This window comes from Myotis myotis, unplaced genomic scaffold (genome assembly GCF_014108235.1).
Source record: "Myotis myotis isolate mMyoMyo1 unplaced genomic scaffold, mMyoMyo1.p scaffold_m19_p_45, whole genome shotgun sequence".
Lineage (NCBI taxonomy): Eukaryota > Metazoa > Chordata > Mammalia > Chiroptera > Vespertilionidae > Myotis > Myotis myotis.
The window spans coordinates 361,688-387,879 of record NW_023416352.1 but is presented as its reverse complement, the minus strand read 5'-3'; the positions used below and the strand labels follow the sequence as shown (position 1 = coordinate 387,879).

At 54.3% G+C, this 26,192-nt stretch overlaps 3 protein-coding genes across 6 annotated transcripts in view; 1 reads left to right on the top strand and 2 right to left on the bottom strand.

The window, feature by feature from the left end:
- Positions 1–19,786, bottom strand: part of IL4I1 (interleukin 4 induced 1) — a 33,666-nt gene extending 13,880 nt beyond the window's left edge. For all 4 annotated transcript variants that reach the window (XM_036307066.1, XM_036307068.1, XM_036307070.1 and 1 more), the window contains exon 1: positions 19,659–19,786. The gene's annotated coding sequence lies outside the window, so the exon portion shown is untranslated. The remainder of the gene's footprint in view (positions 1–19,658) is intronic.
- Positions 1,112–19,796, bottom strand: NUP62 (nucleoporin 62). Its single transcript, XM_036307071.1, has 2 exons — positions 19,659–19,796; positions 1,112–2,868 (listed from the first exon to the last, which is right to left on the bottom strand). Exon 2 carries the CDS (start codon positions 2,801–2,803, stop codon positions 1,247–1,249), a length of 1,557 nt encoding a protein of 518 aa, XP_036162964.1. The 5' UTR covers positions 2,804–2,868; positions 19,659–19,796; the 3' UTR covers positions 1,112–1,246.
- ATF5 (activating transcription factor 5) lies at positions 19,144–24,439 on the top strand. Its single transcript, XM_036307073.1, has 3 exons — positions 19,144–19,733; positions 21,698–21,994; positions 22,874–24,439. Exons 2-3 carry the CDS (start codon positions 21,817–21,819, stop codon positions 23,551–23,553), a joined length of 858 nt encoding a protein of 285 aa, XP_036162966.1. The 5' UTR covers positions 19,144–19,733; positions 21,698–21,816; the 3' UTR covers positions 23,554–24,439.
- The last annotated feature ends 1,753 nt before the right edge of the window (positions 24,440–26,192 follow it).

The window sequence follows — 26,192 nt, the reverse complement described above, 5'->3', positions numbered from 1 at the left end:
ACACTGGGCTGCCGCGGGCTGGCTTCTGCCTCTGGACTGGGCCTCACTGGCTGACAGGGTTGCTTCGGCGTCGGGAACACTTGGCAGAACCCAGTCTGTGGCTGCCTCTGCCGTTTCAGCAGGCGTTTTGTGGATTAACGTTTTATGCCGGGTTTCATCTCCATTGTTCACTCATTTGATAAATATGACAGGGATTGTGCTGAGGACACAAAGGGGAACAAGAAACACTCCCTGCCCACAGCGGCTCACAATCTAACGTGAGGCACAGAAGCAAACAGTCGGCACAATACAGAGCGGCAAGTCTGTGCAAGCTCACTGTGGTGCGGGCACGGCAGGACGCCCCCCGACACGGCTGTGGGGTGGCCTAACATTGAGACCAGGAAGCCGAGGTGTGTCTGCCGGGCAACACAGAGACCCCCCGGCCCAAGTCTGACCCTTCTGTCATCACCTTGTTCAAGTCCCTCATCTACCTGCCCTGTCTCCTCTTGGGAAGTTCATTATCTCACGGCCTGTTCTAGGCACAAGTCACTTTGCACAGGTGGCTAGTTTCCACATGTGCACCTTACCCCAGGCTGCTGTCTCCCCGAGAACCAAGTCTTTTTACACGGCACCTATGACTACGTGGTAGACAGAGAGGCTGCCCAGGGAACCGGGCTGGGAGGCAGACGGCTCTCACGTGAGTGGGCACTTCTCCAGCACTTGGCTGGAGTGACGACGAGGAAGGCTGCAGTAGGTGAAAAGGGCCTGGGCCCTGGCCGGTGTGGCTCAGTTGGTTGAGCTCTGTCCTGTGCACCGAAAGGTTGCAGGTTTGATTCCCAGTCAGGGCACACACCCGGGGCTGCGGGTTTGATCCCCAGTTGGGGTGTGTGCAGGAGGCAACAGATCGATGCTTTCTCTCACATCAAAGTGTGGGGTTTTTTTCCTTCCTCTCTCTCTCCTTTCCTTCCTCTTTCTAAGATCAATAAAAATATATTTAAAAAAAGAAAAAAAGAAAAGGGTCTGGGATAAACAAAGAAGTTATACAGAGAAAGCATACCTACTAGGCTGCTGCTCGGACTAGAACACTCGGAATACTTCTACTGATAAATGCAAAAACTCAGACCACAAACAGTTCTCTCGGCAGCACAACTGTTTGAAAGAAACAGACAATCAAACAGCATTTCATAGCAAACACAAGCTAGACAGTAACCGCACACTCCCCCACTGAACACTCTGGGAACCCGCGGCCCTGCGGCCGGCCACGGGCTCAGTCGAACGTGATCCGGAAGCTGCGCTCCTGCTCCTTGCGTCGCCCCTCGCACACCTTGGTCACCTCCTCCACCTTCCTCTGCAGCAGGGCCGAGTTCTGGTCGATCCACTGCAGGGAGTCCATGTGTGCGTTGAGGATCTTGCAGATCTGCTGCAGCGGGTCGCTGGTGTCGGCGGGGCCCCCGGACGTGTTCAGGTGCTCGATGATGTCCTTGAGGTCCTGGGCCATGCGCTTCAGCTGTGCGTCGATGTTCTCGGCCAGCTTGTAGGTCTTCTCGCGCTCCTCGTCGGCGTGCTGCAGGTAGACGGTCCCGCTCTGCTCCTTGACGGACTCCTCCAGAGGGCTCAGCAGGTCCTCCAGCTCCTTCTGCTGCGACAGGATGAAGTCCAGCTCTTGGTCCAGCCTCTTCTGGTCCAGCTTCACCTTCTCCACCTCGCGGTGGAGGGCGGTGATCTTCTCCCCGTTCTCGATCAGCGTGCGGTCCCAGGCGTTGACCTGGGTGGCCTGCTGCAGGAAGTGCCGCTCCTGGTCCTCCAGCTCCAGGCTCCACTTGTTGATCAGACTCTCCAGCTGGGCGTAGGTCATCACGGGACTGGTGGCCGCCCCAGTGGCCGCACTGGGGCCAGACGGAGCGGTTATGGCAGTGGGCGCATTGCTGGGGATCCCGGCTGGTGCCAGGGGTTTTAGATTCAAGGAGAAGCTGCTGGTGCTGGTGGTGGTGGCGGCGGTGGATGTCGCTGTGGACGTGGTGGGAGCTGCTCCAGGACCCTTTAGGCTGAAGCCCAGCATTCCAGGCCCAGACGTTCCAGCCGTGGTTGCTGGGGTCCCAAGAGAGAGCCCGGTGGCAGCAGACGAGGTCGGAGCAGTAGCTAGCGAAGCAAAGAGTGTGGGTCCAGCACTGGTGGTGGCAGCAGTGGGTGCGGGAGCAGCTGGCTGTGTGGTTCCTGCTCCAGTGGCTGCCGGTGTGGCCGGAGTGAAGGCCAACCCGGCAAGTGTCGTGGGCTGGGCCGAACTCCCCATGGAGCCAATACTGAAACTGGAGGTCCCCCCAGCCTGGGTCGTGCCTCCACCTGTGAACGAGAAGCCCCCGGGTGTGGTGGATGGAGCAGAAGAGGTGGTGGTGGAGCCAAACACAAAGCCGGTGGGTGCTGTGCCCTGGCTGGAGGTGACGGCGCTGGAGATGGCGTTGGTGAGGGTGCTGCTACCGAGCCCGAAGCCAGTGGGCTGTGCTGTGGCTGGGGTGGCAGCTGCATTGCCCAAGTTTAGCTTTGGGGTGCTGATCCCTAAGGAAAACCCAGTGCCTCCAGTAGCAGGAGTTGTGGTTCCAAAACTGAATCCTGAGGTCTGTGTTGCTGGCGCTTGGGTAGGGAGTGAGAACAGGCTGGTAGAAGGGGTGCTCGCAGTGGGCTGGGAGGGAGCCCCAAAATTAAACCCGCCAGTGCCAGGCGTAGAGAAAGAAAACCCGGTGGCAGGGGTGGTTGTCGCTGTCTTTGCAGTGCCAAATGTGAACCCGCCTGTGGGGGCCCCAGTGCCTCCAAAATTAAACCCGCTCATGGCTCCAGACTCCGGTGGCAACAGCTCTCCAGCTCCCAAAGCAAATCGTCAGCGTCGTCCGCAACCTTGGGAAGATTTTTAAAGCAGAGGAAGTGACATGGTCAGATGGCAGTTTTGGAAAGGCAGCCTCACCGGCACGGGCGCGGTCTGGAGAGCGGCGGGGACGGACTGTCCTAACGAGGCCGCTCTCCTCTTCCTGACCGGCCCTAAGTCAGCTAGCAAAGGCGGAGCGGCGGCTCGGCGCTGGGAGAGAGTGCTTGGGACCTGCGTGTGCTCAGCAGAGCAGGAGCCCCACGGCCATGGGGAGTCCAAGGGCAGGCACCTGAACTGACCTCAGTCCCCGAAGCACACCCAGCTCCACCTGTAGGATCTGCTCCCCAGGGTTCCCTGCTGCGGCTGGAAGCGGGGAGAGGAAGGGGGTAGAGTGTGCCTCCTTGAGCGGCCTGGTGGACCTCAAGGAACAGGCCCTGGAAAGCTGAGCTCTATGGTGGGGCTCCATCCATGCGCATCCCTCATCATTTAGGAGGACAGAGGGCCTGTTGGAGCAACCCCCACCTTCCTTCTAACTAAGGGGCGGGCATGAAACCCAAGGGCTCAATCAGAGGGCTTGAAGGCGCAGTCCTTCAGCTGGTCAATGATTCTCTCTCATCATGGATGTTTTTCTCTCTCTCTCCCTCCCTCCCATGCTGGCACCCAGCTCTCCTCTCTGAAAGAAAAAGAAAGAAAAAAAGAACGAATGCAGTTGGGAAGCAGAAAGTGTCTGATGAAAGTGAGGCGTGACTTTGTGACTCCTTAGCGCTCCAATCTCTACCAAGGGACAGCAAACCTCTCTGAGGCTCAGTTCCCTCAGCGGGAAAGCGGGGTAGCAGCTACTGCGCTCAAGTGTGGCGAACGGTTGGGCACTAGTTAGGGCGCTCACTGCCACTGCTGCCAGGCACAGGCACAGGCCCACATTTCCACTCCGGGGAGAGCCCCTGGGGCTGGGGAGGAAGGAGGACTGTGCAGTGAGGGGATAACTCAGCAGCAGGGGCTGTGAGCACCCAGCCGTGAAGAAATTCTCGTGAAGAAGCCATGTGGGCTGTGGCTGACCTCAGGTTTAATATGAATTCACGGTCCAGCTGCCACGGCTCAGCGGGCCCTCTGGCTGCAGGACGAGCACCAGTTCCAACGCGGAGACGGGATTTCCCAGCAGCTAACCGCAGCCCCAGCAGCTGTGTGCCCAGCCCTGTGCTACCCACACTCCTCAGCTGGGCCCTAAGCTAACTTCCCAGTCATCCTACCGGGAGGCTGAGAAGACGGCCCCAGGGCACAGATGGGGAAGAAGCTCAGGTTACAGTAATTTGTCAGTCCTCACCCCACTGTAGCTGCCCCTCCGCAACTCCCACCTCGCCCCCTGCCTTCCTCTAAGAACCCTATTATTTTTTTGCCAGGTCTCTCCTCCACACAGCCATGTGCTTCTGGAGAAAGGACCCCACGGCCGCCCATGGTCCTGGTGGGTCTGCTCAGTCTAAGCAGATCTCAATAGGCTGCCCATGAGCAGCTCCTGGGAGCATTCAAAAGGTACACGGGCCCTGGCTGGGTAGCTCAGTTGGTTAGAGCATCATCCCGCTACACCAAGGTTGTGGGTTACATCTCCAGGTAGGGGACATACACGAAGCAACCAATGAATGCATAAACAAGTGGGACAACAAATCAATCCTCTCTCAGTCTCTCTCTCTCTCTCTCTCTCTCTCTCTCTCTCAATTCAATTAAAAAAAAAAATCCGACGCTGCCAGATTAATGATGGATGTCATTCTGGGGCAGGATCCTGGCCTTGACATTTTTACAAAGCTCTTCTGGGGGCTTCAGAGCAAGGCCTCTTTACTCTCAGGAGGCCACAGCAAGTGTCTGAGGCCCCAAGCACGCTGGCACCCAGCCCTTCTTGCGTGAGTGCACACACCTGTCACTGCAGAGCCACCTCAAGCTGGGTTTGTTGTTAGCAGCCACCCACATGTCTCAGTTCCTCAGCCCCTGAGAGCTTTAGCTATTAATAAATTGCAGTTAAAGTTCTCCCGAAGAGCATTTATACAAAGGTCTTTGCTTTTTATACTATTAAAAAACTGCAAAAAAAAGTCTTCTACGGGGGCTTGTGGTTTGCCATTTATCAAATGCGGCATTTGTTTCCAACATCCCAGCTGCCAGGGATCTACTAATAATGGCTTACCACACATCGGTCCCGCCTGTCTATGTGTTTAAGATGCCTTATTGCTCACTTGCTCCCGAAAACAGGTCCATTTGGGGCAGGTTCACTTTACAGACTAGGAGAGTGAGGCCCAGAGAGGTTACTAAGCCTTGGCCCCCTCTTCAGGGCAGCCAGAGACATGGCAAACATCAGCTTCAATCCCAGGACTGCAGGCAGGGGCAGCCAGGGCTGGGTCGCATGTGGGAGCAGGGCCAAGGCTCTCTGGCCCCGGTTCCAGGAAGCACACGCCTAAGCGGAGTGCTGGAGGGTGTGGGACCAACCAGAAGATGGGGAGGAAGGGCTGGTGAAAGTGGCTGAAACAGGTGTGCTTCTGGGGCGCTAAATGATTGTGCGGCTGGAGGGAGCGTGTGCAGTAAAGGGTTACTCAGCAGGTCCGAGCTGTCCACACCTTGCACGTTCCAAACAAAGGACTGGCCCTTGATGGGCTCCTGGGAGGGAACCTCTAAACCAGTGGTTCTCAACCTTCCTAATGCCACGACCCTTTAATACAGTTCCTCATGTTGTGGTGACCCCCAACCGTAAAATTATTTTTGTTGCTACTTCATAACTGTAATGTTGCTACTGTTATGAATCGTCATGTAAATACCTGATACGCAGGATGTCTTTTCATTGTTACAAATTGGACATAATTAAAACATAGTGATTAATCACAAAAACAATATGTAATTATATATGTGCTTTCCGATGGTCTTAGGCAACCCCTGCGAAAGGGTCGTTCGACTCCCAAAGGGGTCACGACCCACAGGTTGAGAAGAGCTGCTCTAAACCCTTAGAGCAAGCATGTCAAACTTGAGGCCAGTGGGCTGCGAGCCTCATTTATTTAAACGAGGCATGTGACTCGCTGGCCACGAGTTTGACATGGTTGCCTTAGAGTGTCCTGCCTGATAGAGAGTGTCTTTAAGATGGGGCATTGGGCCCTGACTGGTTTGGCTCAGTGGATAGAGCGTCAGCCTGCGGACTCAAGGGTCCCAGGATCAATTCCAGTCAAGGGCATGTACCTGGGTTGCGGGCACATCCCAGTAGGGGGTGTGCAGGAGGCAGCTGATTGATGTTTCTCTCTCATAGATGTTTCTAACTCTCGATACCTCTCCCTTCCTCTCTGTAAAAAAATCAATAAAACAAATTTTTAAAATTAAAAAAAAAAAAAAAAAAGATGGGGCATTGGGCCACACAGTATCAGTTTGACCTCTGCAGGGGTTGGACACTGAGTAAAAAATGTGACAGACTTTTAATAAAAAGCCTGGACAGCAAGGCTTGCCGTGTGCGGTCACACATCGTTGCTGGGAGCGTTAAGCGCTGTCTGTGTGACGTCCCTGGAAGAGACAACGGAAGCTGGTGCCTGGTCTCTCCTGGATTCTGCCTTGCGGTGCCTTTTCCCTGGGCTGATTCTTTTTTTTTTTTTTTTTTAAATATATTTTATTGATTTTTTACAGAGAGGAAGGGAGAGGGATAGAGAGTTAGAAACATCGATGAGAGAGAAACATCCATCAGCTGCCTCCTGCACACCCCCCACTGGGGATGTGCCCGCAACTAAGGTACATGCCCTTGACTGGAATCGAACCTGGGACCCTTCAGTCCGCAGGCCGATGCTCTATCCACTGAGCCAAACCGGTTAGGGCTCTGGGCTGATTCTCACTGTAACTACGAGCCTAACCGCTGTGCTGAGTTCTGAGTCCTTCTGGTGAATCACCAAATCTGAGGGTGGTCTGGGGACCCCTGACAATGTGCTGTGATACGAGGGGAAGAGAAAATGTATAAGTTTTTATCCAAATAAAATAAAGTGATGAGGGTCTGCAGGGTGTGTCCCAGTTAACAAAGCCATCGACAACTAGGATTCTGGGAATTTCCCACAAGTGCAGCTGACACACTGTTATGAGCTGACGCAGGTTTCCCACTTCGACCACAGTGGCGAGTTTTCCTAAAAGAGAAGCTGACGGTGCTCGGGGAAAGTGGGAGGAACAGAAACTGGAGAAGTGGGCCTTGCTGGGTGCGTGCCTAGGCCGGGCAGCACAGACATGCCCGTCTGCAGTTCACCCAGGATGAACTCGAGGCCACGAGCAGGGACTCCCTTGAGGTCACTGATGGAACTGGGCAGAGCCTGTCCCATGCTGCCCAAGTTTTTTCAAACCAGATCTCCTTGCCTCCCCAGCCCAGGAAAGTCAGAAAGGCCCACCTGGGATTCCAACCTACACACAACCCACCCCTGACTGAGCACCAGGGTTCTCTGCGGTCACCTCCAGCTTCGCCCAGGTCCAGTCACCTTCTCTATCTTTAGTTCTTTTGCCACTAAACTCCTAACTTTAGTATCTAACTCAGCCCTACTCTGTACAGTCATACATGAAGAGAAAAAGAGGCCCATCCCCCCAAGGTGAGATTATAGAGAGTAAACAAATTCTTTACAGTAGAACATTCATTCATTCAACAAATATTTGGGAGCACCCGCTATGTACAGGCACCGCTCAAGGCCCTGGAAACATGGCTGTGAACGAGACAGAGGGCACCCTGTTGTCATGGAGCTTACAGCCCAGCAGACAGAAAAACAACAATCGTTCAAATAAGTCACCATCGTGTTGTACGGTCTATGCACGAGGAACGAGAGAAAGCAGAGCATGGAAGGGAACTGGGGGCACCGGCGCTGGGTGAGGGGTTAACCAGGCTGGGACTTTCCCTCCCCCCCATACCAATCCCTCTCCTCAGGTATCTGGAACAGGGGTGTTTGGGAACAAAAATGGGAGGACATCAGCCTTGGACCAAGAGGAAATAAAGGATTAAGAAGGACAGGGGCCCTGGCCACTGTGGCTCGGTTGGTGAGTGTGGTCCCCTGCACCAAAGGGTCATCGGTTTGAATCCTGGCTGCGGCACAAGCCTGTATAAGGGCACCGGCTGCGGCTCAACGAGCAGGGAACAGGCTCAGAGAGAACATGACTTCTCCAAGGTCAAGACCTCAAGTTCTGCCTGGGGCAGAGGAGGAGGAGGTGGCAGAATTAAGTCTTTTTGTTGTTGTTTTTTTAACCCTCACCCAAGTATATTTTTTCCATTACTTTCTAGAAGAGAGTGAAAGGGAGGAGGGAGGGGGAGGAAGAGAGAAAAACACCTACATGATGTGAGAGGCACACATCGACTGATTGCTTCCCATATGTGCCCCTATGGGGCAACCGAGGTACGTGCCCTGGACTGGGAATCACAGGCGACACTCTAACCATTGAGCAACTCAGCCAGGGGCAGAATGAAGTCTTAAAGATGGAATGAGGTTCTCTGAGCAGACAGATGCGGAGGGGGTGACACACACAGGCCAGCTTCTGTACAATTGTGGCTGGAGCAGCAGGCTGAGGGAGGGGGGGCTGGGGCCTGGCTAGTCCATCTCCTGAAGACAAAGCCATGATGCTTCCCTTCCTGACCCCACCGCTGCCCTTCATCGGCTCCCCCTCAGAAGCTTGAGTGACCCTCCCCCATGAGGCTCATCCACTGGGGCCCAGAGAGCTGCTGCCCCCGTTCCCGCCCCCTTCCTTTATCGCAGAAACGCTGCTTCATTGGGCGCAGCAAGGAGTCCTGGCTTGATTCCGAGGGCTCCTGGATGGGATCCAGGACTATGAATCCAGGTCTGCTAGTCCACTGATGGGTGGGATGGGGCTGTGGCAGCAGGCCTGTAGTGGTCATTAGTAAGCCCTGTGGACTTGTGTGTGCCCGAGGGCAGGGGCCTTTGCCTGTCCTTCTCTGTCAGTCACCTGGCAAGACACAGCCTATCAGCCTGAGCCCCTGCTTCTCTGCTCTTGGCCCTGGGAGCTCAGATTCTAGGTTCATCCCTATGACTCAGTCTCCCAAAGAAAAACAAAAACAAAAAAAGGGCCAGAGCTCGTGAATCATATGGTCTTTGTGAAGAGGAAATGGTCCGATCCCTGTCAGGCGCCTGTTTTATTAGCGCGTGCCTGTGCATCCTCAGAGCCCAGGAAATGTCAACTTATTAACGAAAGTTCTGGGGAGTGACTGGAGCAAATGCCCCTGGCATTCTGCCCACGGCCAGCTGGTGGAGCTGCCGACGGCGCTGGTGCCCAGGAAGGACAGGCACTGGCTCTGTGTGAATTCTCCCCCATGGAATTAGCTATTTACCAATAATACAATAAGCAACGAATGGCTTGCTAACCAGATCTTAGCCAAGGCAGCGTCCTTTCCAGGCCACAGAGACAGCAACACAAAGGCCGGGACAGGACTGTGCTGATTTTTTTGTTTGTTTTTTTTTAATATTTTTATTGATTTTAGAGAGGAAGGGAGAGGGAGAGATAGAAACATCAATGATGAGAATCATTGATAAGCTGCCTCTGCACACCCCCTACTGGGGATAGAGCTTGCAACCCAGGCATGTGCCCTTGACCGGAATAGAGCCTGGGACCCTTCAGTCTACAGGCTGATGCTCTATCCACTGAGCCAAACAGGCTAGGGCTGATTTATGTTTTGAAAGACTCACCCAGGCTGCTGGGAGATGGGGGGAGTCTTGGAGGGAGCTGGTGGTGGCCTGGACTCTTGTGTCCAGTCCTTAGACATCCATTCTGCCGGGTGAGCATGGCCAGCTCTGGTACAGCTGCACAGAGCCAGGGAGGGCAGAGCAGTTTCTCTAAGCCACATCAGCGGCACGGACACCTCAGTGCATGGCTCCGTGCGAAGGCCATCTCCTTCCACAGTACAAGGTCTCCCCAACAGGAAGGTGGGATGGAGGCGCGCACCTGGGACTCCAGTCCTAACTCCCTCCGGCCTGCTCCTCCCCCAGGACCAGCACACACCAACCTCCCAGGTCTAACTGACTTGCAGTAAGTATTAGGGAGCCGTGTGGAGACAAAGAGGAGGTGCATGTGTCTGTCTGTCTGCTCCTCAGGGGGAGGGGCCATGGAAAGCCTCACTGCCTGTCATGCTACCCGTCTTTTCTCCAGGCCAAATCCCATGAAGGGATCCCTCCAGGTTTACTGCACATTTCGGTGTTTACTGTTTAAACGCCTAAATGTTACTGCAAACTAGCTGCCAAGGAGGCTTCATCCCACGTGTTCCATTTCACAGCCACCCAATGCCTCAGTGGTGGCTATTTTAAAAATGAAAACTGAATTCTTTTTGTGAAGAGGCAGTTTGTTCATATGGTTCTACATTCAAAACGTACAACAGGGAACACCATGGTCTCTACCCGCCCCCTGTCCCCACCGTCACCAGCTCTCTTCCCCGGAGACAAGCTGTTCGGTTTCTTGTGCCTCTTTCCCAGAGATTTTCAGTGTCTCTAAGCAAATGCCCAGTTTGCACTCTCCCCCTTTTGTACACACAAGGCTGAATGCCGGATGCACTGTTCTTTTTCTCACTCACTAGATTCTGGAAATCATTGTAAGCAGGTGCACGATCCTGCTCCGACGGAGACGGAGACGGAAGCAAGCTCTCCGGGGGCAGCCAACCTGGCCAGGCACCGACACTGCCTGCTGCCTCAAGCTGCTGCCTAAATGATTCGTGGACTCATCCTTCTCCTTTTCTCTCCCTTGAAAATACGATCTCTACCCCAAGAAGTCATTTCACATCTAATTAGCAATTACATTCTCCTTTCTGCTCCTGAGGCCTGGAATTGTACCCAAAGGAGCTCAGGTGGTGGGACAAACAGCAATTTTCCCCACAGGGATAACCAATCAGGTAAGACATGCGCAGAAAAGTTAAAAACCAGAAGAGTAGATCTGAAGGAAGATTCTAGAACTACCACTCTGAAATCCAATGTCTTGTTTATTGTCTGTTTCCACATCAGAATGTCAGCTCCACCAGAGGCAGGATTTTCGTGTTTTCACTGCTGTATCCCAGGGTCTGCACTAGTTGCTGGCCATCACAGTTAAATGCTTATCAATGGAATAAGTGGGCCCTGGGGTTGCTTTATACTAGGTACCATATACATATTATTGATTTCAGAGAGGAAGTGAGAGGGAGAGACAGACAGAAGCATCAATGAGAAAGAATCATCGATCGGCTGCTTCCTGCACACCCCCTACTGGAGATCTGAGCCCACAACCCGGGCACGTGACTTGAATAGAACAGCGAATTCCTGGTTCAAAGGCCAACACTCCACCACTGAGCCACGCTGGGCATGTACTAGGTACTATTTTAAGTGCTTTTCAGGTACTAATTGGTTTAGCTCTCACTCCTCCCACCACGAGGTACCATTAGCATCTCCCTTTCCAGTTAAGTAACTTGTCCAACATCAACATACATGTCAAAGTCAGGATGAATAAGAAAAGGTCTTGGCCCTGATGGGGTTCGGGTTCAGTCCCTGGTCAGGGCAAAAAGCAACCAACGAATACATAAGTGGAACAACACATCGAGGTTTCTCTCAAAAATAAAATTGACAACAACAACAAAAGTCCTGGAGAGAGGCTAAGGCACAAGCACACCTGCTGAGAGAACCGCACACACATGTGCCCCCTTCCCAGCCGCTCTCCTGTAATCCACACCAATGGCCCAGGGGAGAGGCAGTGATGTCAGTGGGGGAGGGAGGGGAAGGTCCTGGCCAGGTTGTGGCAGACAGTTACCATGGAGACGGTTTCTCTGGGAACCAGGAGAAAGCCCCCAGAGGTGGGGACAGGGTGGCTTAGATTCTGAGAATCAGAAGCAACCACAGCCTCTACCTGTCCCTGGGCGTCACCCACACGCTAAGGTTCCAGGACTTTCTGTGCTGGGCTGTTGGCAGTGCTTTACCTGCACTGCTCACGGCCTTACGAAGTGGGAGCCGTTAGTGTTCCCATCTTCCAGATGAGCAAAGTGAAGTTCAGAGAACTTAGGTAACTTGCCCAAAGGGGCACAGGTAGTTAGGACTGGCCCCAGAGCCGAGCTGGGCCTCAGGAGCCTCTCCAATGTGACATTTTTTCACACACCATGTGCCACGTCTGGTACCCCTTTCCCATTCTCTCATGACACCCCGGGCCACCTCTATCACCACCCAGGCTAGTTTAGGTCTCATTCTGGATCAGTTCAGGGCTGCCTGCCTTCTCAAGCTTCTGGCTTGGAGTGAAGAGGGGGGACATCAGCTGCTCTTTCCTGTCTACCAGCCCCCCTCAGGAATTCGTTCCTGCTCTGGGCGGGCATGGGCAGAGGGCAAAGGACTCTTGAGCTAAGCAGGCCGAGGCGCAGGTCTCTGCTGACCACTGACCCCCAATGTTCTCCACGCCTGTGGAGGGGGCACTTGGGGGACCCTGGGTGCCTGCGAGGTTTACCTGCTGTGGTTTCCTGCCTCCGTCTCCACCTCCCTCTCGTTTCCCTCAGCTCCCACTGTGACTGGCCACCCCAGTGGGTGTTGGCTGGGTTCAGGCTCTGCTTCCCTCTACCCCTCCCCACTGCTGGGAAGGATGAACACACTGCTGTGAGGAAGGGAAGGGCAGCCCTGCCAGTCTGGCCCTGGTGCTCTCCTGTGGAATGGGGACCATCACGTCACAAAGCACCACCGGCAAGACCACTCTGATCGTGATGGGCCGAGACAAAAAGCAGACAGACAAAAACATGAACATTGTTCAAAGCACAAAAATGACCAAACGCTGATGGCTGCTTCTTAACTAACCACAGTGCTGCGCCACCCTCTGGAGAAGATCAAAATACTCAGTGATGGACTTGTCCCTGCTTCCCTGATCCCTCCCAGTCACCCAACCCAGCCCGGCTCCTATAAACCCTAACACCCCCTTCCTCAGCCACCTCACAGATCCCTGTGGTGGGCGGCCTCCCTGGCTACAAGGCACAAGAGACTCAAGTTGTTCAAGTCTATGTGTTCCTGGTGGCCTCTGGAACAGGTGGGGTACGAAGACACCAGCCCCTTTAGCAGGCACTGACTCCCCAGGACGTTCCTCTAGAGAGCTCCTTCCCTGCGCCCACCAACACTGCCCTCCAGACTCTGTGGGTCTGGGCCGAGACCCAGGACTGGGAGGAGGACTCGGTTCCTTCTGCTCTCTGCTACGAGAGGGAGAACTGCAGGCCTGGGGTGCGGGGAACCACTGAACACAAGGGTCAGGGAGGGCCCACAGCCTGAGCTATCTATCCACGCTGTGGTCTGTTGGCGTTTCTCTGAATCACTTGCCAACCTTTTAAAATGTGGATCTTGCAGAAAAACCTGGTTTCCAACTTCTGTGAAATCAGAAGTGCTTCACCGGCGGCTGGCATTGCTGCCCAGCAAGATGAGCCGCCCCGAGCAGCACCGGTTCCGCTCGGGGGGCCCAGGGCTGCGCTGGCCGGCCCGACACAGGCCGGCTGACTGAGCCAGCGCCATTTTAGGCTTTTTCACATATTATCCCGACTGTCCCCACTTCACTGATGAGGCAACAGCAACAAGGGGGCACGGTGTCCTGCTGGAGGCCAAGCAGTGGCAAGTGATGACACCCCAAGCTCCAGGACACTGTGCTGTCAATTACCTTCAGCTGTGCTTTCCCTGTGGGCCCCGTGGGCCTGTAAGGGAGGGGGCGCCCCAGTGCTGGCCCTAGTGTGTGTCTTCCAGATGAGGAAACTGAGGCTCCAAGAGGGGAGGTGAGGTAGGCTGGACAATGGCGCCCCCAAACATGTTCACACTCGAACCCCCAGAACCTGTGAATAAGTGACCCCACGTGGCAAAAGGCACCCTGCTGCTGTGATTGAAACAAGGGTCTTGTGATGCAGACATCCTGGGTGATCTGGGCGGCCCTAGGTAATCACAGGGGTCTCTGTAAAAGGGGCAAGAAGATCAAAGGAAAACTAGGAGATGTCACGATGGAAGCAGAGGCTGGAGGGATGAGAAGAGGGGCGATGAGCCAGGGAATGCAGGTGGCCTCCAGCAGCTGGAAAAGGCCAGGAAACGGGTTCTCCCTGGAGCTTCTAGAAGGAACACAGCCCTGCCGACCATTTTATACTTTTGGTCCCCGGAACTCAAAGGAACTAAATGTGTGTTATTTTAAGCCATTACAGTTTGTGGCAATTTCTTAGAGCAGTGAGCACAGAAGCTAATACAGAAGATCACTGAAGGTGACACAGAGGGTGCAGTGTGGGCCTAACTAGGTTCTAAGAGCTTGGCTACCTCTGCCGAGGAAGGAGTAGCAGGAGTGAGGGCCGGGAAGGGGCTCGGAGGACTCTGAGCCGAGAGGCCACGCGGCAGACCTGTGCCCCGAGCTGCCCTTTCGCCTAGTGAGCTGGCCTTGGCCTTCCTGCCCTTGTTTGCCAGGACGCCCACCTCCAACTCTGCCCCCGCAGCCTAAATAACCCAGATACCTGCCCTAGTGCCTCTTCAGGGACAACAGTGCTGAACTCCCCAGCCTTTGTGCATGAGCAACTCATTTAAAAGTGAACAGATGCCGCCCCGGCGGGGTGGTTCCGTTGGTTGGAGTGTCATCGCATACACCTAAGGTTTGTGGGTTCGATTCCCGGTTGGGGTGCACATGGGAGGCGAATGATCGATGTTCTCTCACAATGATGTTTCTCTCTCTAAAAGTAAAGATTACCCCCCTCCCCCAAAGTGAACTGATGCCTACAGCAGCACAGGGCTGGGGGTAGGGAGGAGGACCTTGCCTTCTAAGTGCTCAGGGAAACAGTCACGTACACAAACATTGTCTGGGAGGCAGCCATGAAAACAGAACAAAGTGTGATGGGGGCAGGAAGAGAAATAAACATATAGAGATCCTTGAATTATTAAGTGCTGCTGGTTTTACCTACATCGTTCCACACAATCCTCCTGGCACCCGACGCCTTAGAGAGAAATAACTAATGTTCATAACTAGGCAGGTCCCGTTCTAGCAATTTCACACATTTATCGATTTCCTTACAACCACCCTAAGAGGTGGGTCCTCTTACCCCACGTTATGGATGAAACTGTGCCACAGGGAGAAGATGCCACTTGCTGAGGGTCACAGAGGCTGGCATTGCGATGTGAACCCAGCAGGCTGGCTCCAGAGCCCTCGTTCTGACCCACTTTGCAGGAGGTGGCTGAGGCTCAGGACTGGAACCTGGGTCCAGCTGATGCAAACTCGGTGGGTGCCCTTTCCATCATGCCAGCCTGTCTCCTGAACTGTGAGACCAGTGAGGGTTGCTGCAATAGCACAGGTGAGGGCCTCCTCTAGGGCACGGGAGATGGGCAGAGGCAAGTCAGAGTCATTAGAATGAGCAGCAGCAAACTAGAGGCGAAGGGCCAGGCCTGGTGGCCTCCCAGCAGGCTATGCCAGGGACTGGGGGTCAGATCTGAGAGGAGCAGACAGATTCTCCCTGGGGCTTGCAGCCCTGGAAGCTGTGAAGTGTTGGGAGGCCTGGGCTCTAACTAGCAGTGTGATTGTATAAACGCCTTTCACCTCCTGGGGCCTCAGTCTCGCCCTCTGCAAGACAGTGGGTTAGCCGCTATGATCTGAGGCTCCTCTCGCCCTTGCTTCTCAGATTCTCAGGGTTCTGCACAGGTGGCTGCTCCCCCTCCCCCTCCACTACCCTCCCCTGCTGTGCTGGTGCCTCTCCGCTAATCAGGAGCTTGTTGCCAGGTGGCCTGAGGCCCCCGGAGAATCCCTCCACTCCGCCTCCCACCAAAGAGCCAGGGTGATGCAATCTGCCTGCAACCGTCACCTCACTCCACAAATCTGGTCCTTCCGAACTGAAAAAGAATCCCCCACAGCCCCTCCCATGCCACCAGCCCCAGCTCCAGTAGAAAGGGCTGGGACACCCGGACCCTGGAGGACTCTTCCAAGCTGGGGGAGGCGGAGGCTTCTGAATCCTGGAGGGGCCACAGGTCCCGTCACGGATGGGCACAAAAGCAGGCTCTGGGTGCCTAGACCGGGGTTCACAGGCAGCCACTATGACCCACTGCACATGAGTTAGAATGTGCCTGGAAGGGCTAGGCCACTAAGGGTGAGAACTGGCACCCACTCAGCATGACTGAGTCAAGATCTTGGGTGGGGCAGTCGGCACCAGGGTTGAACTGGTTGGGATCCAACAGCTGCAGAGAGAAAAGGCACCAGGTCCCTGCCCCAATGTTTTCTCAGTCAGCATACCCTGCACCCAGCCAGCAATATGATTCCCATACAGAGCTAGTTCATGTCCAGTTATTAAAAAACACCCTAGCCCTAGCTGGTGTGGCTCAGTGGATAAAGCACCGGCCTGTGGACTGAAGGGTCCTGGGTTCGATTCCGGTCAAGGGCACATGCCGGGTTGTGGCCTCAATCCCCAGTGGGGGGCATGCAGGAGGCAGCCAATCAATGATTCTATCATTGATGTTTCTATCTCTCTCCTTCTCCCTTCCTCTCTGAAATCAATAAAAAATATTTTAAAAAAATCCTATCTGACCATCCTCTCAAAAACCCATAATCCCAGTCTATGAGACGAAATCAAACGGAGGGACTTTCCACAGAATAGCCAACTGGCCCTGGTCATGAAAGGCAAGGAAAGGCAGAGAAACTGCTGCAGACCAAGGAGGCTAAGGAGATGCGAGGACTAAATGTCATATGGCATCTTGGAAGGGATCCTGGGACAAAAAAAGTCTTAGGGAACAACCAGTGAAATCACATAAAGTTGAAGTTTAGCTAATAGAAATGTAACAATGGGGGCCATTAGGTGAGGGGTGTACGAAAACTCTGTACTAGCTTTTAAATTTTAACTTTTTAATTTTTTTATTTTTGCTAATCCTCATCTGAGGATATTTTGCCATTGATTTTTAGAGAGTGGAACGGAGCAGGAGAGACACACAGAGAAGGAAACATGGATGTGAGAGAGACACATCGAGTGCCTCCTGCATGAGCCCCGACCAGGGCTGGGGATCAAACCTGGGTCCCTTCAGTCCACAGGCTGATGTTCTATCCACTGAGCTAAACTGGCTAGGGTTGTTTGTGACGATTATTTTTGTGACTTTTCTATAAACCTAAAATTACTTCCAAAAAAAGAGAAACAAACAAACACAACAACAACAAAACCTCTACCTAGTCCCAGTGCATAACCTAGAAGTTCTCAGAAGCGCGAGGGTGTGTGTGTGAGGGGGGGGACGGGTTTGACTGTGTCTCCTCACTGCCAGCAGTCTGTCCAGCACTGCCCCAATCTTCCCCTGTTATTGCTCAAATCTCTACTGACAAGTGAAAGGAGGCCGGTCCTTAAGTTTCATTTAAAAGGAAGAAGACCACAGTTTTTGTTATTTTTGTTAATCCTCACCTGAGGATGTTTTTTCCATTGATTCAGAGTGTGGAAGGAAGGGGGGAGGGAGGGAGGGAGGGAGGGAAGGAGGGAGGGGGAGGAAGGGAGGGAGGGGGAGAGAGGGGGAGAGAGAGAGAGAGAGAGAGAGAGAGAGAGAGAGAGAGAGAGAGAGAGAGAGAGACAGACAGACATTGATTGGTTGCCTCCTCCATGCAGCCCAATGGGGATTCAGGAATCGAACCTGCATCGCAGGTATTTGGTCCAGGCTGACATTCTATCTACTGAGCTACACTGGCCAGGGCACCAGTTATAGCTTTAAAGCGCTAACTGCTTAGCAATGAAGATAAAACATACCCACCCCAATAATAATAATAGTAACAGCCTCTGTGTGTCAGGCACTAGTCTAAGCACCTGACCTGTATTAACTCATTTAATCCTCATAACAGACCTGAGTAGTAGATACTGTTAATGCCCCCTCCCCCCCCAAACCACGAGGAATCTGAGGCATAGGAAAGTATAAGGGAACTCGCCAGTGTCACAGCTAGTAAGTGGGGTGCAACTAGGGTTTGAACCCAAACAACCTGGTTCCAGATCTACGACCTTAACTGCTACTCAGTGATGTCTAGGCGATAATGTAGCCTCTACCAACTCAAGGGAATATCGAGCAAGTGCTCAGATACTGGCAGAGTGGACAGAAGTGCTCTGCGGGAAAGTGGTCAGAGCCCAAGGACTTCCTGCATGTTTAGAGAAGGGGGGGAGGGGAAGCCTGCATGTCTTTACTCCCCACATAACCCTCAGGATTAGGGCTCCCCCACTTCTTTGGATTTTGATTCAGCCCCGTAACTGCCATAAGAGTGATGAAGGCTGAACTCCAGGTGTAATGTCCTGATGTGGACAGATGCAGGGCGGGAAAGAGAAGTTTCTGCCGCAGAGGAAAGACCCGCATCCACTCGGGATGGTGGAGGGCCCAGCGCGCAGGGAAGGAATGGCCAGGACGCTCCCTGTTACAAACGGTGGTACAGATCTCCCTGTTTGGGGCAGGGTTGTGAGACTAACCTAGTGGGGGGGCATCTCAGGAAGTCAGGGTGAGAGCAGGGGCAGAACGAACCAAATACCTGGCCTGAGGGCAGTGCTGTGGACACGGCTATGGGAAGGTGGGCAGTGGACGGTGAAAAGGGTGGAGTGGGGGCGAGGATGCCCAATTCCCTGCACCCGTGGGCCAAGATGGGGCTGAACACCCAACATCTGGAACGGGTGACGGTGGGATGGCTGAAAATTGCCAGCTTAGAGAGAATCACACACAAGAAGGGCCCTCTGAGGCTCTTGCCCTGCCTAGCCTGTGTGGCTCAGTGGGTAGAATGTTGGTCCAGCACCCAAGGGTCCCAGGTTTGATTCCTGGCCCAGGTTGGGACTCGGGTGGGAGGCAATCAGTCCATGTGTCTACCTCACATTGATATTTCTTTAAAAAAATATATATTATTGATTTTTTACAGAGAGGAAGGGAGAGAGAGAGCCAGAAACATCCATCAGCTGCCTCCTGCACGCCCCCTACTGTGGATGTGCCCGCAACCAAGGTACATGCCCCCAAGCAAAATCGAACCCGGGACCCTTCAGTCCGCAGGCCGATGCTCTATCCACTGAGCTAAACCGGCTAGGGCTCACATTGATATTTTTTTTCTCTCTTCCTCCTCCCTTCCACGCTCTCTAAAAATCAATGGGAGAAAATATCCTCGGGTCAGGATTAAAACAACACGTGTCTCCCCGAGGCGCTTGCCGCGGTGGGGGTAGGGGTGTGGGGAGAGTGGGGGCCCCAGAGTCCCCATTGATAATAAAATACGTCGAACGGACATGTACGAGCTGGGCTCTGTGCGTGGGGCTTCCCGAGCATCAACTTATTTGATTCTCACAAACCACCTCATCAGGCACAGCTGCCTATTCTCCTTTTGCAGACAGTTCCCTACCGATCTGAGGCCTGAGGATTTCGGTTATTTTCCCAGGGCCACCGTGGCAGGTCTGTGGCTCACGCGGGACTAAGACACCAGCATGGGGCTGGACGGAAATCCGTGAAGCAAAGGAAGAAACCAGGCCGCTGGATCAAAGGGAGCAGAAGACCGGACCCCAGAGCCTCAGGGAAGGGAGGGCCAGAACCCTCGGGGTCGGAAGAAAAAGGGAGCTGGGTCCTAGGCCGGAGGCAGGAGCGGGCCGAACTCTTGGGGTCCGAAGGAGGAAGGGGCCCGAGCCCCGAGAGGAGGAGGGGGCCAGGCCCGCCGGCCTGTTGGGGCCCCGCCGGGGCGGGGCGCGGAAGGATCCGGCGTGCCGTGCTGCGCCGCCCCCGGTATATCTGTCCCCGGTCCCCGGGGCCGCCTCATTCCCCATCCTCAGGTCACGTCAGAACAGGATCTCTCCCCACGCTGCCGCGACACCGCCTCCGCCCGCGTAGCCCCGCCATGGCTCTGTAGCCGCGACCCCTCCGTGCCCCCGGCCCGTCTCCGCGCTCACCGCGCCTGCGCTCTCCACTCCCGCCTTCTCTCTTCAGCCGAGGCCGCTGCTGCCTCTCCTTTCCGCCGCCATGGAGTGAGTAACCGCTCGTCCCTCCGGCTCCAACTGCCTTTCCCGCCCTTTCGAACCTCGCGGCCTTCACGACCAGGCCTGAGAAGGGGGGTGGGGAGTTGAGAGTGAGGGATCACGGTCGCGCAGGCGCAGAAGAGGGAACTCGCGCGTCGGCGCGCTGCCGAGCATGCGCACTCGGCCCAATGGTGGGGAAGGGAGCTTTCTTACAGAGAATGTTGGCGTTAAAGACGGCCCGCGTGCGCTTGCGCCGGCGTACTAGCCCCCAGAGAGGGTTTTACTTATTTGTTATGCGGGAACGAATCTGTCCACGCGCCGTTGCTCATGCGCATTAGCGCACCAGAGCCCGTATTTCCGTGTGAAGGGCTGGCAGTAAGCCGCTGCACATGCGCACTAGCCCCCAGGAGGGCAGAAGCGTGTGCGCCTTGGGACCGTTTCAGGGGCGGAGCATGCGCTTTGGCCATCGGCGAGAAAGCCAAGTGTGGATGGGTGGGCGGGGGCATGTGGAAGCTGGTCGCCGTCCCCTCCCCCCTCCCTGCTCCACATTGCTTAGTCGCACAGCACAGCCGCCCTGTTTTTTATTCAGGCGTCTGCTGGGGCGGGTGCTGGTTTAACTTGGGTGGAAAGCGGGGCTTTGAGACACCCTGTTAAGAATGGGGTGGAGCGATCTCTTCCTTCTCCTCCCCCTGTCCTCCCCCTTTCCTCAGAAAAAAGGAAAAAAAAGAATGGGGTGGAGCTAGGGCCACGGCCGTCGCGAAGGGTGGGGCTTACCGGAGCCATTGTGAGAGGCGGGGCTAAGCGCACCTTGAGAAGAGGGCGGGGGTTGCGATTGGAGAAAGAGGCGGGGCCTCTGGGGAATCATCGGGGAGGGGCGGGGCTAAGATAAGCAGTGGGCGGGGCTTAGAGGGACAATGGAGGTCGCTGCAGAGTTCTCAAAAGGGGAAGGATGGGATGTGAATGGATAATATTGATGAGGTTGGCGGCGGGCACAGGGGGAATTCCCCTGGGAATTGATTTGGGATGGAACCTAGGGAGGGGGTGGGGCCCTAAAGGAAATGATTGAGAAGGAGGAACGTGACTGGAAGAAAATTCCCCTGGGACTGAGTTCTTTTAAGGTGGAATATTATGGTGTGGGTGGGAGGGGCTAAAGCAGTGGTTCTCAACCTCCCTAATGCCGCGACCTTTTAATACAGTTCCTCATGTTGTGGTGACTCCCAATTTCATTGTTACAGATTGAACATAATTAAACATACTGATTAATCACAAAAACAATATGTAATGTGTTTTCCGATGGTCTTAGGTGACCCCTGTGAAGGGGTCGCGATCCACAGGTTGAGAACCGCTGCACCATGCCCCAACCCATCACATCAGCCAATCATAAACCAGAAGGTGGCCTAGAACCCAAGAAGCTAAGCCATGCCCCTGCCCAGACCTCGACAGCTAATGAGGGCCAAGCCCTACTTTAACTGCACCCTAGAGTGCTAATCTTCTGAAGGAAATTCCCCTGGGAAACCATTAGGTTGCTGTATTGGAAGGATTGGGTTTTGGGATTTTGAAGTCAGGCGTAAAGAGAACTCCCGCCCGGCTGGCGTAGCCCAGTGGTTGAGCTTCAACTTATGAACCATGTCAGGGTACATGCCTGGGTTGGGGGCTCCATCCCCAGTGGGGGGCATGCAAGAGGCAGCCGATCAATGATCCTCTCCCATCATTGAGGTTTCTGTCTCTCTCACCCTCTCCCGAACTCTCTGGAATCAATAAAAATATTTTTTTTTAAAAAAGAATTCCCTTGGGAGTGGGTAGGGCTCAGAGATTTGGGGAAGGGGCAGATTTAGGATTCTGAGAGGGCGATGTATAACCCCAATCCCAGTTGGAAGCGGGAGGGAGGACCCTGGGGCCATGGGGATGTGGCTTGGTTTCTGTACGAGTGAGGCTGGCCTGTGATCCCACCTACTTCTGTCTCACACTTGTAGGTCCTCCACTTTCACCTTGGTGCCTGTCTTCGCCCAGCTGAGCAACCTCCAGAGCCGCCTCCCAGCTGTTGGTGCAGCCTCCTTCATTGCCACCCGTGCCCAGCGCCTGTGCTGCAGCCATGTCACTCCTGGCGACCCTGGGGCTGGAGCTGGACAGGGCCCTGCTCCCAGCTAGCGGGCTGGGCTGGCTCGTCGACTATGGGAAACTCCCCCTGGCCCCTGCCCCCCTGGGCCCCTATGAGGTCCTTGGGGGAGCCCTGGAGGGCGGGCTTCCAGGGGGGGGAGAGCCCCTGACAGGTAAGGGCAGGTGGGGAATGGAGGTGGGGTGAGCTGGGACTTGGGGGGGCAGGGTAGGAGGAGGAAGAATGCATTTATTTATGAATTGGATAAGTCATTATTGAGTGCCTGTACTATGTCAGGCACTGTTTTAAGTGCTGGGGATATAATTAGGAACAAAACGAACATGATCCCTGCCCTCCTAGAGCTCACACTCTAGTGGGGAGACAGACCAGAGGAATAAAATGAGGACGTTGTGGGATAAGTGGGGAACACTTAGTTGTGAGCTAAAAAAAAATGACACCGGGACCTAGTTTAGAGTGGGTAGCCAGGAAACCCTGGCCAAGTAGGTACTGATTTGGCTGAGGCCTAAAGGATGGGAAGGAATGGGCCATGATAAGACCCAAGGGAAGAGCTTTTCAGGTGGAGAGAACAGCATATGCGGAGGCCCTGAGGCAGGAATTACTGTATTCATGCGTGTGCCCCAAATGCGTGGAACACAGTGGGTCTTCAGTAATGAATGGATTAAAGGTGAAACCGGGTATGCGGGGTCTAGTTTGCTTTTTAGGATAAACTACAGAGTACATCGGGGAAACCACAGACATAGGTTAATCCGTAGCGAGGATGTTGGAATGGTTGCAGAATGGCTGGTTGACTCTCTTGTTGTTTGGATCATCGGTTGGTTGACGGGTTCATTAATTGGTTGATTGAAAGAGTTGATTGATTGACGGATTCACTTCGTTGATTGGTTGGTCAATTAGTTCATTGACCAGTCGGTAGACTGATTGGCTCGTTGGAGGGTTTACTCAATGGAGGAGATGAATGAAGCGGGGATGAGTGAGCACCCAGTTGGGTGGGAAACCAGGAACTCAAGGAACTTGTCCTTCTTCACTCCTCCAGGTGATGGCTTCTCGGACTGGATGACTGAGCGGGTTGACTTTACAGCCCTCCTCCCTTTGGAGCCCCCCTTACCCTCAGGTGCCCTCCCCCCACCTTCCCCATCCCCCCCTGACCTGGAAGCCATGGCCTCCCTCCTCAAGAAGGAGCTGGAGCAGATGGAAGACTATTTCCTTGATGGCCCACTTCTCCCACCGCCCTCCCCACCACCACAGCCGCTGCCGCTGACACCACCGCCACCACCGCCACCAGTGCCCTCCCTTCCTCTCCCCCTGCCCACCTTCGACCTCCCTCAGCCCCCTGCCCTGGATACCCTCGACCTGCTGGTCATGTACTGCCGCAACGAGGCTGGGCAGGGGGATGCAGGGTTGGCTACCCTTCCCCCAGCACAGCAGCCCCCTCCCCCACCTCCACCCTCTCGCCCGGCCCCCTACCCCAATCCTGCCACCACTCGAGGGGACCGCAAGCAAAAGAAGAGAGACCAGAACAAGTCAGCGGCTCTGAGGTACCGCCAGAGGAAGCGGGCAGAGGGGGAGGCCCTGGAGGGGGAGTGCCAAGGGCTGGAGGCGCGGAACCGCGAGCTGAGGGAGAGGGCCGAGTCCGTGGAGCGGGAGATCCAGTACGTCAAGGACCTGCTCATCGAGGTGTACAAGGCTCGGAGCCAGAGGACCCACAGCTGCTAGATGGGCAGGGCTTGGGGCTGGAGGGGGCGCTGGTCTTCACCTCTGTTTCTGGGGCTGAGGTGGGAGGGTTCCTCTGTCATCCCTCTGCCTCTAGCCTCTTTCCATCCCCCCATCTCTCTCCTTTTCTCCTTGTGTCCTTGTCCATTTCTGATTTTGCTCCCGTCTTCCCTCCCCAGAATCATGACACCTCTGGCCTTAGTCACTATCAACACTTCTCAGGTGACAGCTGAGGGACTGGGGCCCCGGGGAGCTCAGGGTCTGTCCAGCAGGGCAGTGAGGCCGGGAAGCTGAGCAGAGTGAGGGCAGATGAAGACGGGAGAGCCCTCTGGGGAAAAGTCAGGGAGGGCTTTAAGATCGACACCCACATCATTAAGCAAAAACAGCAAGCCAGGTGACCCTGGGAAATACATTGGTGCCGGGAGCCCGTTCACAGAGCTAGTGGCTGTGGGGGCAGATGGGGAGGCCGGCAGGGCGGGTGTGGCCATAGTTGGTGACTGGGTGTTCATTTAGCTCTGGGAGGAAAGCAGTGTTTTGTGAAATTGTTGGGGCGGGGCTCTGTGTAGGTGAGAGAGGACAGGAAGTGATCCTTGGGGTGTGGGGTGTGTGTGGTGGAAATAAAATGAAGAATTTCTTCAGTCTGTGTCTGGTCTTTGAGAGAAGTTGGAGAGAGGGCAGTCTTAGGCCAAAGACGGGAACGATGATCATAGAAGTAACAGCCCTGGCCCGGTAGCTCAGTTGGGTAGTGTTATCCGGTACCCCAAGGTTTCGGTTAGATCCCTGGTCAGGATACACACAAGAATCTACCATTGAATGCATAAGTAAGTGGAACAACAAATCGATGTTTCTCTCTCTCAAAACAAATCAAATAAAAATGTACAAAAAGAGAGCCCTGGCCTGTGTTTCTCAGTGGTTAGAGCAACCATCCACACACCAAAGGGTTGAGGGTTCGATTCCCGATTCCCAGTCCAGGCTGCATGCATGGGTTACAGGTTTGATCCCTGACCCCAGTCGCACATTCAGGAGGCAACCAACCGATGTGTCTCTCACATCTTTGTTTCTCTTTCTCTCCCCTTCCTTCTCTCTAAAATCATCCTCGGGTGAGGATTAACAAACAAAAAAAGAAATAGCATAATACTTACGGTCAGGACCACACACTTGGTACATGGCCAAGGCCATGACGGGACTGACTGAACCGATAATGATACAGCAGCCCTAGCCGGTTTGGCTCAGTGGATAGAGCGTCGGCCTGCGGACTGAAAGGTCCCGGGTTCGATTCTGGTCAAGGGCACATGCCTGGGTTTCGGGCCGGATCTCCAGTAGGGGGTGTGCAGGAGGCAGCCAATCAATGGTTCTCTCTCTCACTGATGTTTCTATCTCTCTCCTTCTCTGAAATTAATAAAAATATATTTTAAAAAAATGATACAACACCCCTTTTAGATTCAGACCACTAATTACTTGGCAAAACAAAGGATTGCCAAAGGTGCTGGCTCCCCATGGTTCTTGTCACACACAATGAAAAAGGTGACACCAAAACAGAGGGCGGGGCGGCTGCAACCGGAGTTGTGGGGCGCCCCATGCCGAGGAACCCCCTTTCTGGCTAAAGCCTCCCAGGTCGTCGGGAGGTAAGTGGGAGATGGGCTGGCAGCCGTGGTGGGCATGTTGCCCTACAGCTACTGAGGGTTTACCTTGTCCCAAGCACTATTTTAAGCACTTAGCACGCATTATCTCAGTTCACACAGAGGGAAGCTATTGTTAGCTTTCGATGAAGAGCCACTGTTAAAGTGATCAATGCAGTGGCATTGAGTGCGTTTGCAATGTTGTGCAACATCACCTCTCTCTAGTTCCAGAACATTTCAACCCTTACGCCCCCCCCCCCAATAAACCCCTGCCCATTCAGCAGTACTTCCCATCGCCCCTCCCCAATTAGCTGTTGGTTGACACTTGCAATCCCATGAACTGGGGGAAATGAGTGCGACTCTTGGTCACCCCTGATCCTTTAGCCTTTGGGGTCTGTCGTGGGTTGGTGGCCCCTCAGAAGATCTGTCCACAATCCTAACTCCCAGAATCTGTGAATGTGACCCTATTTGGAAAAAAGGCAGAGAGGAGCTCTAAATTCAATCATCAGGGTCCTTGTTAGAGACAGAGAGCCCTGACCGGTCTGGCTCAGTGGATAGAGCGTTGGCCTGCAGACTGAAAGGTCCCAGGTTCGATTCCAGTCAAGGGCATGTACCTTGGTTGCGGGCTCATCCCCAGTAGGAGGTGTGCAGGAGGCAGCTGATCGATGTTTCTCTCTCATCGATGTTTCTAGCTCTCTATCCCTCTCCCTTCCTCTCTGTAAAAAATCAATAAAATACATATTTTTAAAAAAAGAGACAGAGAAAGAACACAGAGAAGGAAAGGGCCCCGTAAAGGAGGCGGCGGAAATTGGAGTGATGCAGCCACAAGCCCAGGGATGGGCGACCACCAGGAACAGGAAGAGCCCAGGAAGGAGCCCCCTCAAGTAAGCATGTGGCCCGCCGGCGGCGAGTTTGACATGCTTGCCCTAGAGCGGTGATGGCGAACCTTTTGAGCTCGGCGTGTCAGCATTTTGAAAAAACCTAACTTAACTCTGGTGCCGTGTCACATACAGAAATTTTTTG